The sequence below is a fragment of the Epinephelus lanceolatus genome, chromosome 18 (assembly GCF_041903045.1).
Source record: "Epinephelus lanceolatus isolate andai-2023 chromosome 18, ASM4190304v1, whole genome shotgun sequence".
NCBI classification, from domain to species: domain Eukaryota; kingdom Metazoa; phylum Chordata; class Actinopteri; order Perciformes; family Serranidae; genus Epinephelus; species Epinephelus lanceolatus.
This window is the reverse complement of record NC_135751.1, coordinates 15,672,939-15,689,614: the sequence shown is the minus strand read 5'-3', so window position 1 is coordinate 15,689,614 and position 16,676 is coordinate 15,672,939. Positions and strand designations below refer to the sequence as shown.

The 16,676-nt window shown below is 42.8% G+C and overlaps 1 protein-coding gene across 4 annotated transcripts in view; it reads left to right on the top strand.

The window, feature by feature from the left end:
- arhgap23a (Rho GTPase activating protein 23a) overlaps positions 1 to 16,676 on the top strand; it is a 77,671-nt gene that overhangs the window by 9,759 nt on the left and 51,236 nt on the right. The window contains exon 1 of one of the 4 annotated variants that reach the window (XM_078161596.1): positions 5,953 to 6,141. The exons of the other annotated variants lie outside the window; for them this stretch is intronic. Within the exon in view, the coding sequence (XP_078017722.1) occupies positions 6,088 to 6,141 (54 nt within the window). The 5' untranslated portion in view covers positions 5,953 to 6,087. Of the gene's footprint in view, positions 1 to 5,952; positions 6,142 to 16,676 lie in introns of those variants that run through there. 4 annotated transcript variants of the gene reach the window in all.

Genomic DNA, 16,676 nt, shown 5'->3' with positions numbered 1-16,676 from the left:
CAGGAAAACTATATCCAGAATCTGACATAAATGTTTCCACCTCACTGGAAAAAAAGTTTTGGTGGAAACACAGCATCATTGAAACTTTGTGGGATTCTGTGGCCATGAAATGAAGTTCCTAAGACTCAGTAATTGGTAAGATCTTATCTCTTATTTGTTAAAGATGACAAGGGATTGAGCAGTGTAGGATGTAGGATGCAAAAAGCTGCAGTTCTGAGTCACTTCTTCACAAATTTATGTGAAAATCGTGACAAAACCTGCCTGTGCTGCCCGGTCAGCTGTTTCCTCCCCTTGTGCCAGTTGTCCGGTCAGACAAAGAGGACTCCTCCTGTCGCAGAGAAAAGGGGGAATTTACGGCTCTAACCCTAACCCCAAACCCCCCTCTCAACCTTCCCGCAACCCTCTTCAAAGGAGTGCCACAGGAGCCTCTGTGTCAACAGGACGCCAAAGACGACCAGAGTGTGAGACGTACGGCAGAACCCCTCACATATCTATGTCTCATTCACGAGTACAAATATATCCGAACCTCTCCCTCTCTCATCGTCGACATCCACGTCTCAATCACACACTTACAGACATGTATGTGTTCGTACATGCTTAGCAATAAGCAGCTGAACATTACTTGTTAAGCTCGAGCATGTGTGTTCCTATCAGCTCCACATTTCTAAGGCTCTCCACTCTAGGCCCGTTTCCACCGCAGGAACTTCGGGGTAATTTTACGGGGCCGGGGCCGTTGGTGCGTGTCTCCACCGCAGGAACCACCCCTGAAGGACAGAGTTCCGGAACTTTTACAGGGTCTAAACAAGTCCCTGCCTCGGGGTAGGTACTCAGAACGGCCCTGAAAGACTCCTGGCTGGGGCTTGGGGATTACTTGGTGCTGATTGGATATACTCAAGGAGGGATGTGACGACAACAGAAAGCAACAAAATAGCCGGCATTTTTAAAACTCAGCAGACGAGGGTTAGCTCGTTCATATAGCTTCCGCCGCCATGTAAAAAAAACTCACTAAATGGCCCATGAAAAAAATATTTTTTCCAGCGGATATCTTAGTTACAACATGATTGAGCTAGCAAAGCAGTTTTGTGTTGATATGTGTGGTATTTATTCAGTTATGGGAAGTCACGATGTCTAGAAAGCATCAGCTGACAGGGACAGCTAACAGCAGCAGCAAAGCTAACATCAGGACGTCATCTGTTAAAAGCCTCCCATTGTCGGATACGACATGAAACTACTCCAGTTAGCTCAATCATGTTGTAACTAAGACATCCACTGGAAAAAATATTTTTTCACGGGCCATTTAGTGAGTTATTACAGACACCCTACGTCGCCCCAGGCAAGATGGTCGCGCAACGATTACGTAACATCCAGAGCCCGTAACTTTACAGGAACCTTCCTCGTACTCCACTCTCTCAGTGGAGACACGGCGGTTGAGATGGCCGAGTGAGAGGACGTTCCTGTAGTAGTTCCTGCCCCCCAGATAGTACCAGGAACTTCTTCAGTGGAAACGGGCCTTCTGACCGAGTGCTCACCGGACACATTTCACTCTATCAGGCCCAGACAGCGATAATCTTTCTATTACACTTGAGACGACAGAGAGAAGGTTAGAAAGAGGGAGAGAGGACTTGCACATTGTGTCTTCTTGGCTCTCAGCAGTAGGAAAACCATCCAAGCACCTTCATTAAATGCAACTGTATAAAGTAGAGGGATAGTGTGGCCTGTGTTACACACTCTCCAGAGGCTTAAAGTAAATGATGTTGAAAAGATCTGGCAACTACGCTCCTCAGACTGAAAGTATGTGTGTGCAGAGAGGGGTGACGGACATTAACTGAAAGGGCAGATTCAATAACTTGAGGGAAGCGGAGTGAAACAGAGGAGATATGAAAGAATGAGAAGCTTCCGGGGGGGTAAAGTAGTGACCACAATTAATCATAGCATACCAGCACACGCTCTGTGAAGTGGCCTAGAATGGTACGAAGGATGGCAGGGGATACCCAACCACCAACTCCCTCCATCCCTCCCAATCGCCTCCACAGCTTCAGCAGCAGAGCGGGGAGGCTGGACCACTTGCCGAGCCAAGCTGGCAGAGGGGAGGTGGGAGTCGGGAAGGTGCGGTCAAGCGAGTTAATAGGATGATGGTTGTTTATGGGTTTGTCCGACAAGGCGCCAAGCTGCGTGTGTGATTATGTAATGACCGAGGGGAGTCTCTGGATGCTCCCTGCTCGTCTTCAGCCGGCCCTTGAGGGAAAGAGATCGGGGCGTGTCGCGTCATATCACCATCAGATCGGGGCTTACTTAGTCAATCACGGGGACGTACCCGATGCCTGAGGCTGTGTGTCAGTGATTAAGGCTGACCCAGAGACGAAGAAAAGAGAGACATCAAATGCAGTATGTCGACAATACCTTCGTCTTTTGGCGAGATGTGGATAAAATTGCGGCTCTTTTCTTTATGTCAAAATCAGCATTTTAAAATGTGCTTACCCGCCTGCTCAGATATGACACCTCAAACACACTCCCCCTTCCTCCTCTCTGCACCTCTCATTCTCAGCCAACCAGCAGATCATCAATAATACAAAGCCCATTTTGCTCGGCTGACAGGCAAATTGATGTGTAGCGTGAGCGTGTATCTGCATGCAATCTGGGGTAAGATGTGGACAAACCTCAACACAGGAGGGGTTCACTAACATCGGATCATTCTTCCCACAGAAAAGTGTCGAGGCACAGACTGATTTATCACGTAATAGGAAACACATGGGCTGCAGAAGGATGCTGCGGAGATGGATCCAGATTGGAGGTCAGAGAAGATAGAAAAGCCTCAAGCCCCCCCCCCCCCCCCCCCCCCCCCCCGTCTGCCTCGTCACCCTCCCTTTTTCTCAGAGACAATCTGCCCTGCTGCTCTCTCACCTTAAGACCAGGATACTGCTGCTAAGCCTCTCTGGGCTCTCACTCTGCCATGGTGGATTTCCAACCAGCCGTGTGTTCACAGAAACTGCTTTGGCCGCGCTATATGAGCGACCTGGCAGGATTTGGGTCACGTATGGTAATTAACCGTCTCAAATGGGGGATGAGCAAAGGTCATGACTAGGACTTTGGGAGAGTGTCCTCTGTAAGCCTTTGGCTGTGGTATTGTGTGTCTCAGAGCGGGCCAGAGGCAGAGGTTGGAGGCCGTGGAGAGAGAGTGAGCAGACAGAGAAGACATGTTGAGATGGAGGCTGAGTTGGCAGCTGCACTTCTTGGCGTGGGAAGACTTCTGTAAGCTGCTTTTTCCCCCCTATGACTCCAGTCTGTTTCCCCATAGGCAGGCAGGCTTTTGAAGTGGCTCACTGATACTTGCACCCCTCAGAGTAATAGTAGCCACATGGGCCCCCAGCTTTGAGCCATCACAGCGGCTGAAGCACCGTGCCTCCACATTTTGGTCTTCTCTCACTGTTTTTCATTCATCAGGACTAAAGCTAATGTTTACACCTCTTACTCATAATGCCATGGCTACCATGAAGCATATATAGTAGTATGAGGTAGTGTGACTTCTTGGCAGCGGTCTGAAGTTCCTGCTCTGTTGATGAGTAAGCTTCCCCTGACTGTACTGCACATCTATTGATTCAGTGTTCATCTGCAGCCAGAGGGACTAAAAATACAAGATTTCCGAGAATGTATGATTTAAATTCTATTCTGTCTGGGTGTGGAAGGAATTCTGACATCTCTCAGTGACTTATGTTTTTGTTTGTGAAGACCTTTTCTCTTGAGTCTATGTATTTATTTGAGTCACACTCTATGTTAGACTTGTGCGCCTTTTGTTAGTAGCACTCATATATGATTAGGCGATGAGAATTTCCCTGATCTAAAAATAAGTCTGATACATCCCATTTCACAAGCCTAGGGTTTACAGCCTTTACAGTACATCAGATTTATGAGGTAACTGTAAGTGTCAGTGTAAGGGGATTAGAGCAGTATCATTGATCATTTAGTTTATTGATACAGCTATTTTAAGTTAGAAGTTTTAAATCATTTTTTTAAGCAAAAATGCCAGAAATTCATTAGTTGTTTCTTCTCAAATGCGAATTTTTGCCTTTTAAAAAGCTTTTTATATAAGTCAAGTGAAGATATTTAACTTTATAGACCAAATGATTAATCAGTTACTTGAGAAAATAATTAGCAGAATAGTCGATAATGAAAATAATCATTAATTGCAGCCTGCAGTTGTTCTCTCGCTTATCTTTTGATGACATAAATACAACCCCACAAACCTGTGTGATTGTCGCATTTAACTAAGTACATTTACTCAAGTACAAGTCTGAGGTACCTTACTTAAGTATTTCCATTTTATGCCACTTTATACTTCTACCCCACTACTTAAACAAACAGTAAATATAATTACCTGGATGTATATGAAATAGTTTAAATTAGCTCCACTTCAACCAGACGTAACATTAAAATGCTGCTTATATAATATTAATGTTTCAGTAATTATATAGTTTGAGACAAATATACTAATGTAATACTATTATGGGCCATGCTGCCTGCATGAGTACTTCAGCTTTTGATACTTACAGTAGATTTTACGAATAATACTTATGTACTTTTGAATGCAGAACTTCTACGTAAAGTATTATCACATTGCAGTTATGGTAGTTTTACAGCTGTTAACACATTTGCTGGTTAAACTTGAGTTAAACTTGATTCATTGTCGTACATATTTTAATATATTGTGTAATATATTGTAATTGCCTACAATTAAAACGCCTCATTCTTACTTGTACTTACTGTCTTGGTGGCATCAGTCACCCCTCCCATCCAAATGTTTTGGCACAGCCAGAGGGAGCCCGCACGCTGTGGGTTTGCAGGGCGGAGCGCACAGATTTACCCAACGCACCCTCCTCTAATTTGACTCTCCTCTATTCCCAGAGTGTCAAGTTAGCCACAATACAAATGTGTCATTTCCGGTGAAGATGTCTACTATAAAAGCTTGAACTAAACCTACATAAGTTGAGTACACTTTTTTTACTGGATTAAAATACCTTATGTGTGCGGATAGGGTATAAACAATGGGGCTTTTATTTATTTAAGTGTAAACATGTAAGCAATCAAAACCTATTAGAAACAAATTTCCATGATTGTTTATCAGTTTCCAGAGATGCGACAAGGCGAGTTTTGACTCTAGCTTTACCCACATTCAGTCATGAGTGGGCCATCACCAGTGGTGGAAGAAGTACTTCTAGCTTATACTTAAGTAGAAGTAGCAATACTACAGGGTATAAATACTCTGTTACAAATAAAAGTCCTGCATTTAAAATCTTACACAAGCAAAAGTACATAAATATTAGCATAAAAGTATACTTAAAGTCTTGAAAATGAAAGTGCTCAATATGCAGCATAGTGTATGTTTATTTAATTGAATTATAATTATTGTACTGGAACATTACTTAAGTGATTTCGCTGGTGGGGCTTTTTTTTAGCAGCCAGGTCTTATCTTTATCTAGGCCTATTGTAATAAAACAGAATTTTTAATATATTTTTCTATTATTAATCTGAATCTGAAGTAACTGAAAGAAAAAAGTACAATATTAGTCTGTGAAATGTAGTGTAGTAAAATGAGCCTATAAAGTAGTGGAACATTGAAATACTCAAATAAAGTACTAGTATCTTATTACTGTACTTGAGCAAAGTATTTGAGTAACTGTACATAGTTATTTTCCACCACCGCCAACTCCTTTGTGTACACATTCCTTCCCACGCCTTTACTTTGAAGGCCCAGTCTCCTAACTTCCGGTGTCCCCCCCCATGTGTTTTGACGCCGCTGCAGTGAGTTTCCAGGCAGGGTCGAGCACAGAGGGATTTAGTTATGTACAACTGATGCGGTCTGGCGGAAGAAGAAGAAGAAGTAGAGGATGAGGAGGGGGTGAGCGCAGTGAACGTCCCGAAACAACGGGAACAGAGAGGGGTTTTTTTCGGGAGGAAGGAAGCTGGATAAGTGTTGAACATATAAGTTTGCGTCTGACCGGAGCGCTGTTACTCTCAGAGCTGCTCGTGTTGCCGCCTGTGCAGCAACAAATCTGCCTCTCCTTGTTGCAGCCAAACAGTCTCTGCTGTCCAATGAATGGAGTTGCTTTTTGCCTTGTTGGAATACCACCTTACTCTGACAACCACGTAAGTACACGCAGCTGCCTTATCGATCATTGTATTGATACCGGGATAGCGTTATTGTGTGTGGACGGACTGAAGTGCAGCGCGGTGCTGCTGGTCAGAGAGCGTGATTTCCTAAGAGGATTAACACTAGTTTACATAGCTGCTGTGTACACACACACTCGGCGACATATACTGTACAGAAACCAAGTGTTTGATCAGTGTTTTGCTGCAGCTTTTGTGCACTATTGTGGACGGCAAATGGTGCGCAGCCCAATGAATTTAGCAGCCGCCTCACAAAAGTGATCCAGAGTCACATTTAACGCCCCGGTTGCTTCAGTCTTTTGTCCGCCTCTCGCTGCACCAGGAGGCGGACAGCCTGTCAATGGAGACGGGACGTCCCGAACAGGGATGGGTGTTTGGAGAGTGTCCATCACCTCTTCTTCCTCTACATCTCCTGATTTTTATTATTAATCAGGCAAATTGGAGCTCCTCTGGGGTTGAAATGGGAACTACGCCCATTTTCAAAATCCATACATGTAATTCCTATGGTCTAAGACAGCTAAAACATATAGGTAAACCTGGACAACTCTCCCAAATCCAAAAACTAGAGTGCCAAGCCTCAACTTTGTGATGTCATAAGGTATAAAGTCTGGAACTGCTCCATAGACAATAATTTGGCAAAGATGTTGCAGATGATCCTGAGAGCACCCACGAGTCTGTTTCAGAGCTGAGGACACTACAATAGAACAAAGCTCATTTGGTATAAAAAAATAAAAACATTCATCACCTTTGAAGCAGCACCAGACTTTGTATTCGATGACTTCATGAGTTTGGGACTTTCTTTTCTTGTTTCTGGCTTTGAGAGAGAGCATCACATGTTCACAAATATTGATTGAACTTTTCTTAGTGTTTCTTAATTTAGGTGGTGTCCCCCTTTAAGATATGAAACCCACACAAAGAGTGCATCAAATAGTGGTCGACATGAAGGTGGAGGTATTTCAAGTGGTTACATATCATTAAATGAAAAGATTGGAAAAGTATGACCTTTAAGTCAATAAGCATCACAAGATTTATAAGCTAGCGGTAGAAAACAAACTCCTTCTCAACTGTCATACAAGTGTGATAAATTTAGGTTATAAAGGTGAATCCTATCTTTCATAGCTGATTATATTCTGCAAAAAAAGTTCTTGTGAATTAGTGTTATTGTGTCTGCTGTGCTGGAAGCCTTGTCAAAGAGACGTGTGTATTAAATTCCTCCCGGTTTGACTTCAGGAATGTGTATTGAAGCTCTGATGTGTCATGGTGAAGTCATGAGGTAAGATATGTCACTCTGGGCGGTGGTTTGCTCGTTGAAGGAGGCATATGGTTTGGTATCTTGGCCTTTTGCTGTGTTTGAGTGTGTGTGTGTGTGTGTTTTAGTGTGTGTGTGTCTGCTTTGATTTAACCCCAGAGGCTCTTGTGTGTGATGTGGTTGTGTCGGGGAGTTGCTGAGATATTTCCTTTGGTCCTTTTGCTGGATGAATCTGGTGGAGAGTTTGTGTGTTTGACAGGGTTATGAGGTTATATTTGCCAGTGTCTCTCCTGTGTGTTGCAGTATCGCTCTTAGCTTATCACCCTCTGTTGTCACTCTGCTACTCTTTGTGCTGAGAATTTTTTTTTGCTTATGAGTTTCCCCCAGTTTCCACCTACTTTGCTCCCTTTTTATTATCTGTCGCGGTTGAGTTTAATCCCCTCCAGCAAAGAATAACGTTTCCTCCTTTGTGGTCACACACTTTAATTGAACCTCTCTGGCTGTATGCGGCTGAAACCGAAATGCTCCTTCAAACACAATGAACTCTGTTTTATCTCTTTCAATGTGACACTTGTTGCGTAGAAGTTTGTAGTAAAAAACTTTGTAGTAAATGTGTAACAACTGCTGTGCTCACAAAACTGTCGCCTTAATGAACAAGAAGTCATAAAAATACATTTAAAGTGTCTGGTGTCCTCCGGTATGACTCTCTCTGAACTGTTAGTCTCTTTATTCATAAGCTCCTGACCTCAACTTGTCTAATCTCAGTCCCCAACCTGCTGTTTCATACCTGACCTTTGACCCTGCACGTCTCAGCCAACACCCAGCCCCCATCTAGTCAGGCCTCTTTCTCTGTCTGCATGTTATCTCACTTTAATGATGGCAGATTTATTGTACAGCAGACAAAACTGTCGTCTTGATGTGCAACTGAATACACCCAAGAAAACAGCTAATCCATTTAAATGAAACAAAAAAAAGACAGTCAGATGCAAAATGACACTGTTGTCTGATTAAATGTTTAATTTGTCATAGAGACACAAAGCAAATCAGGCTTGTGTGCTGGTTCAGCCTCTGAGCTGCAGAGAGAGAGAGAGGGATGAAAGCGTCGAGCAGTTATGATGATGTCCAGTGGGACTAGTTCGATGTTGTTAGCAGGCCCGCTCTAATGTAGCAGTGCAGGGTTTGTGGGTGAGATCAATAGAGGCAGTGCACTGCAGGGCGGGGCAGAGGGCAGGACGAGTACGATGTCTAATGCTGCATTGTGCCACGTGATGCCGCCGGAGTATATTGATGACGGGAAACATGAGAGCGCTTTTATGAAAATCTTGAGCCGAGCCGGTCGATGTTAAAGCCCCTCTCTTGTCCGCATGGCACGTGTACCAGTTTGTTCTCTGATACACTGCAAACTAACGCAGCATTATCCTGCAGTCTTCCGAGTGTGTCCAGACATGACTTGCATGCTGTATCGATGACAGAGTGTTTTATGTTCTGCTGATCCTTGACTTTTTTTATCCCTGATCTGAGTACTCTCTTTACGCTGAGGCACAGCCCTGCTAATGGCTTCCTAAAGGTCTCAAAACCTTCAGACAGAGGCTTCGGCTGATCCACAAACTGTCTTTCAGTCCTATGTGATGCAGCTGATCACAGGACAAACACCTCAGAAAGGCTGCAAAACCTCAGACCACAGAGGCCACATCCAGTCAGCAGGTCCAGGATCAGCTCTTGGTCGAAGGCGACGTTAACTGGAAGCAGCTGGGTGATGCTGCAGAGGAAAGCATTTCTGTGATCATTAGCAGATGGTTTCACCATGTAGTGGGCACATAGCACAGACAATACTGCTATGCTGGGAATTTATGTGATTCTTTTGTACAGTGTATCCCAGTCCCGTGCTACCTACAGGTGGGGTCTAATTCTGGCTTCATACTTTCCACAAACGCAAGGTTCCACTTTGGCATAAATGTCATCGTCCTACCATGTTAATGAGGGTTCACGTGGACCCTATGCAGATGTCCGCCTGAGCCCAGAATTTGTAACTGTGCTGAATTTATGTATAGCAAGTGCTCTGACTGGGCATGCTCCAGTTACCAATTATAGTTTCTTGTTCCACACTTTTGTTCAGTTGGTGGCAGATATACCTTTAGCTGCTTTGCAAAGAGGAAGAAGATAACAAATGTTAAATGCTTGTTTTGAAGAGAGATTGTGCGAGGAGATCCACCCACATTTATATAATTTGTCCTTGATGAAACACAAAGACAGGTGAAACAACTGGAATGCGTATGCATGGAAAGCCAGACCAACACGGATCCTCAGTGGTAGTATGAATTGAATCACGTGCGTGTCCACATGACCAGTACAAGTACATAGCTATCCATGGACGTTCAATGCGGAAAGAATATCCAAGACTCAACCTGGGGGTGAGCACCTGAGAGGTTGCAAGGTGAAGAAAAATATGTTTTGGCGGCACAATATTCTGCTTTTACTTAACTTTTCTTTTCTTAACCCATAAAAATTTGTCAAGAAAACAGTCTGAGAAAAAGTCTCCCTGAAGTTAAGCAGTCTCAAGGGTTGAAGGGTTGGAAGCAGACATTGCATTGTTAGAAAGGATCACACAAGTCAAACACTGGGAACTGCTGCAGGAAATGTACAGGTCTTTATAGTACACAATATATCGCGATCTGATTCTGATTTAGTTAGACATTACTGTAATGTACCCTTTTGTACTCACAGAGAGTGATACAGAAGTCCTGTGACAACTGAAGTTACTCATGCTGCAACTATGGAGCACTTCTGCCAAATTTTAAGTTGGGAAACTGGCTGGCTGTTGTGCTCTGCATCATGGAGCAGAATTGTCCACTGACCTGAAGAATTAAAAAGCACGAGCACACACAATTTTTCCATTTCTCCAGGCTAAACATGCCACATTCCCAAAATATGATAGGTATTTGGAGCACTTACTGTCTTCAACGGTGTCAATGCAGTGGGCGGAGCTCCACAGTGGACACACAGAGCATGATAGTAAAGTGTGTGCCCTGCAGCGGTCCGTAAACACCATTAAAACATCCCTCACACCTTTACACCTCTGCCCTCCCACCTCGACACCGTCACCTCCGCTGCATTCCTCAACTCCTGAGCCACGAGACGACAGCTGTACCGCAAGCTCACACCTCACATCCACAATCATTAACCTGGAGAGTGTGTGTGTTGACACACTTTAATCACACACACACATACACACAAGCACAGGTGTTCACAAATATAGGCACTCCAGCATGTTGACATCGCACTTTAAGGGTCAGAGTTGTACACACACACACACCTCGTAATCTGTGTGCAGGTGCCGAGAAAATGGTCACACACACACACACACACACACACACACACACACACTGTATTCAGATGCCCTCTGTTTTGAAGATCTGTCCAGCTCCATGGAGCGTCTGATTTGTCCTTCTGCTCTTATGTTTGTATGAGGAAGTCCTTGATGCTGTACAAACATTGTGCAGAGAGTGTATAGGTGGGCGAAGGACATCAGTCATCATTGACCTTGTTTACTGTGGTGAGAGGGGAGCGGCTGCTCGGTTGCAGCTCTGCAAAGCAGGCGTGTTTCTGTTGCTAATGGCTGTTTATTGATCTCCCGTTTATCTGTCAGTCAGTCAGTGTTTCTCTCTGAAAGAGTCAAACTTGACAATAAATAATTGAATCAATGTTTTTTTGACATGTAATTTATCGTAAAGGTCTATGAACTTGATCATTATCATGATTCTGTTGATTGATAAAAGAATTTCTTGGTTAAAAGTTAAGATATATGTATATTTGAACCCTGTAATATCCAGTTTACCCTCTGGAATTCTTCCTGAAGTAGCTGTATAGTTGGAAAAATCAGCCAACTGTACACTGCCCTGCAATATTTTTCTTTCTGCACCAGTTTGTTCCAACTCCCCAACATATCCTCATACAGCGGTTTGTACGATACAAATGACGTTAGGTCCTTATGGTAAAGTTACGTAATTAACATTAAGTTACTGTGGTTAGGTTTAGGAAAAGACACATGTTTAGGCATCTTTAGGTTCAGGCAAATAAAGGTGCAATGGCTGGAAAACCAAAAATGGTTAGAACGTACCTTATGATACTTTTAAGTTCACTAAAAGTTCACACGGTTCTGAACACTTGTGTCGTGGGGAAAGTCCTGGGCTTTGTGATCCATCCATCACCCCAAAATACCTCTTAACTAGAGCACTTGGACCGCTTCCTTCTTTACTCCCATTAGCGCATTATTCACGTGATTGCAACCTTCCAAAATATGCAAGTTATGCTCAAATTACTGGCTCATCATTGCGTGGGATATGTACGCATTTTGGTGCATTATGTTTCTAGGGAAACATGCAAACAGTACAAGAGAACAGCCTGAACTCCAGATTGAAGACTCAGTGTTTTTATGGCTGCAACATTCCATCAAATAGAAATACCTTAGATATCTTGTATCTTTTTCTTTTTTTTTTTACACATTTTCTAAACATCCAGCCTGGTGTGTTTGGTATCTTATTAAATTTTGGGATCCCCAGTGGAGCTTGATCAAAGCTTGGCCACACAGCATGACCGACCCACTGGTGGGTTTGGTTGATGAAAGAGGTTTATTAGTTTTTGTTTCGGTTGCAGGGAATGTGCATGTAATCAGAGGCATCTTGTTTCTAGAAAAGCACAAAAATGTTGTTGAATAAAGAAGAATGGATGCCGTTAGGTTCAGAAGTTGAGGTATATGTTGTGTGTAAATGAATGGAGGATATTTCGTGATGTTATTACCTGAAAGAAGGATTGATTTTCTCTGATGGAAACGCCAACCTTTTCTTTACTGATACCTTAACTTGGGGTATCTGCTTAATACTGCCGAATACTGACCTGATACCATAGTTTCTTACTCTCCACATTTAAAATCTGTCAACCTCATGGATGGCCTGATCTCTGCCTTTCTTTAAAGGTGATTGTTGTAAAATTGACAACATAAATAAGAGATTTGGTGAATACTTGAATACTGGTCTAGGTCTAGTGTAAGTTGTACTTGACTCGCATCCGAACGGGTTCCCCTTTACCTTTATTTGCTCTTGTTTCTCTGTTTTGCCTTTTTTCACCATAATAGCTGGATATGAGGTGTACCTGTCTAGAGAAGTGTCAGATCTCATACCCAGTCATCTTCTCCTTGTGTAGGCAGTGCTTCTTCTCTCTCGTCCCAGCTGGGTTCGTTTCATGTGGCGTCTGACTCTCAGGCACTGGGAGGTTTGTTGTGAAACAAAGCCTCTCTCAGAAACAGATGAGAGCTAATTAAATTCAGCCTGTTAATGGTCTGGCCTGCATCAGTGCCCCTTTGTGTGTGTGTGCCTGCAGAGATGCTGTGTTGAAGTGTGTGTGTGTGTGTGTGTGTGTGTGTGTGTGTGTTGTTGCTATGCAGGAAAATATGATACAGTACCCCACATGAGGGGCTTCGTGTTGAGGTGATGCTCAGCACATAGGAGGAATGAAGAACAGGTCAGGTCTTGTTCTGAAATGCAGACTTGACTCTGTATCTGTCTGCGGGATCGTCCTGAAGGCAGCGACACTGGGTTTGAATCAGGGTCAAGGTTCAGAGGTGAGGGGCCCCCTGTCCTCACACACTTGGTCCCCAGTAAGTAGACTAAAGAGGCAGGAGGGAACCTCTGTCAGTGCGTGCAGCAGGGGCCACAGGGGTTAAGCAGGGGCTGCTGTTTAACTGATCTCCATTCAGACAATCGAACCCTGCATCTTATTTTGTCTGTCTCGCATCTCGATACTGAATGTGCACATTTTTGCTTTGCGTCCTCATCGTGTTTACATTTTTGCAAAGAGGCTTAACGATAAGAATGTTTGGAGAAAGCTAAAAAGGTTTACCGTGTCTCGGTCCAATCAGCCTTTCAGGCTTTTTAGGAACAGCGGGGTTGCACTGGAATGTGAGAGAGACACAAGAGGAGGGGGTAAGGAGGAAAAAGGACGGAGGAAGATAACAAAATAGAGTGAATCCTGATGAGTCAGGGGGGGAGAATGATGCCAGTGTGACAGCCAAAACACAATGAAGCAATGGAAAGTGGAGACAAACAATCCTTCACTCATAACCTGCAGAAAAGCTGCCAAATTTCACACTGCTCTCGGCAGCAACCAGTACAAGAAAGTGTTTACTGACATTCTGTTCTTGGATGTTCTTGGTTGTCCTAGTGATGGGTGATAAGTATAAATTTCATGGTTTCGGTATAGAAATTTTAAATACTGAATAATCATTAATAAAATATTTGATAAATTTAGTGGAGATACAGTTGAAAAAGTCAAAAATATTTAATTGAATTAGTATCACACTAACGTTGAGGTATCCTGTCTTTTAGGCTGCATCCACACTGATATGTTTATATTTTCAAACCCATAAGTTTACGCCTAGCATCCACACTACTTAGGTGTTTTTGAAAACGCTGCTGACCCAGTTTTATTTGAAAACTCGAGGTTGCGATTTATGAAAACAATGATGCAGACACTCAGGGTTGCCTCCTGATTGGGTCTTTTCAATCACAAAGTTTCAAGCCAAAACATTACAGCTACATCTACATATCGTTTCTGATTTCTTCCTTCTTGTGTGGGTAGTTCTTCCCATTGCCATGGCTTCCTCTGGCGATGGACAGTGCTCCCAGTACAGTTCTAGTATGTTGTTGTATTTGTTTTCCGACAACTCCCAGTCTGTTTCCTTCCACCTTGACCGCCTTATACCCATTTGTTCATTTTCAGTAACAGTTCTCCTCGTTGTTGGTCCACTCAAAGAAATCTATAGTCTTACTTTTCACCAATGCTGCTCTGTAGTATTTTCTATGACCAGGCAACCAACCACAGAGTAGACAATCTGCTTCCTGTTGACACCGGTACGCACATGCACGGTGTATGTGAAAGGTCATGTGATATGTATTTTCAGGCATGTTATTATGGACAGCGATTAGTTTAGCGATTATTCAACGCATTAGTGTGGATGTAAAATAACATCACAATGGTTATCTACAGTTTGGGCTTGCAATCTATATATTTGTAACAGAAATTCTGTGTTTCAACTTTGGGTTTTGATGTTTAAAAATGTTTGTTTACCAGGCATTGAGTTGGCATTATGGGAAATGCGGTATCAATCATTTAAAGTTAACTCAAACTGGGGACTTAAAGGTCCTCCATAAGCACAGATAGACAGCCAAGACATTACACGACTGTTTTTACAGGCTGAATACTCCTCGTCATTAGTAAACTGATCTTCATGTATAAAATCAGTAGGCTGACCCTTTAAAGGAAGAGTTACCTTTGTAGATAAAGATTTGTACAGTCTGTATGAGATAACAAAAATAGTCAAATCACCCAATCATGGGTTAAACAAACCACATCTTGTATGGTATGTTGCATGCTTCATGCATGCAGTAAGTGGAAAAACTGATATATCATCATCATATTTAAGAAATATCACGTAATTTAAATGTGCTCACATTAATGTATGAGCACTACTTGAATTAAACTTTTTTTCTGTTCCCTAAGTGTTTAAATATTTGGGTAATGCAGTGAAGCAATGGATTAGAAAACATCTAAGTTTGTAATCAGCTCGTTCCAGAGGAGTCACAGCTTGTTCTGGTTTTGTAGCTCAGCCAGGGCGTTGTTTTGACAATCCAGCAAAATCACGGGACAGAGATTATCGGGAAGCTAATGAGGAGCTGTGGATGCTGGGAAGAGATAGAGCGCTGTGGTTTTCCTGATGCCTGCTGGTCCAGCACAACACCGCCTCTGTTTACATGTTCACTAAGATTCTCTTAGAGGATAATACTGGTATGTTTTATTTGTTTTTGTGTGTACCGGTGCTCCAAAATGTCAGTTGCAGTTTTAAAGGAGTAGTTTGCCATTTTAAGACATTTATCTGCTTTCCTGCCTAGAGTGAGATCAACTTACATATCTGTGTGCTAAATGTGAAGCAAGAGACAACACTTGATTAGTTTAGCTTAGCATGAAGACTTGAAGCAGGGGGAAACAGCTAGCCTGCCCTGTCCAATCAGCCAAGCAGCACCTCTACATTTGATTAATTAACCCTTTAAACCTTGTTAGTTTAGTTCGTACACAAACAGAAATGCAAAAACTTGAACCACCATAGCTGACATGAGGACTTAGATTAGGCCTAGGTTCAATTCCAGCCTTTGGCCCTTTGCTGCACGTCATCCCCACCTCTCTCCCCCTCTTTCCTGTCACCCTTAAACGGTAATATCAACTCAAGCCAAAAAAACCTCTTTAATAATTGAAGTATCAATATATTAAGCCTAATGCTGACAAGTGAAATTGAGGAAGAAATTTTCTCTGAAAACTTGCTTTACAGTCTCACAGCTGTCACATCCAGCTCCCAGAACAGAGCAGTTGAAAGGTACACTGCCTTGTGTTCTACAAACTACAGTAAATATTGTAGTAAACTGGCCATAACTCTATGGCCTATATTGTTTTCTTCTCTTATATGTGCATGTAAATACCAGGGATGGGCATGAGTATTCCAGTCCTTGATTTGGACATCAGTGTATGTTCAGTGTATAGAGTAATTACTTTTTGTTTTGTAAAAGAAAATATATGTAGAGATAGATTAAATATAGAAGTAAATTGACCCAGGGAGGCACAATGGTGAAGTGGTTAGCATTGTCGTCTCACAGCAAGAGGGTTCCCGTTGGGTTTTCGCCGGAGTCTCCACAAGCAATGCAGGTCAGGTTAATTGCGGACTCTAAATTGCCCATGGGTGTGAATGTGAGCATGACACCCCCCCCCCCCCCCCAACAGTATAACCACTTATAGAAAATGAATGAGTAAATTGACCCTGTTCTGCATTAAAAGATTACATTTATTGGCACGATGCAGTGATTTAACTGTTATCTATTGATTTATACAGAGATCCATGTAGTAAAATTGACAGATCTGGGCTGCTGCAGATAACAGTGTTTTCAGTCAGACATAACTGGATCTAATGTTACAGGCAAAATGGCAACCAGGCATAACAGTGATGTTTGCAAGTATATCCAGTGCAGTGCGAGCTATGTAATATTAAACTTACGTGTAATAGCTTCTCGCTACAGTCTGTGCCACGCAAAAACAGAGGCTAACCCTAACCCCAGCCTACATTTTCGCTTTGGGGTTCATTTTGGACCCTATTCTTACATCTTAATTCTTTTTGGAGTACTCAATAATTATTTAATGCGAGTGCTTAAACATAGAAATTACTTTA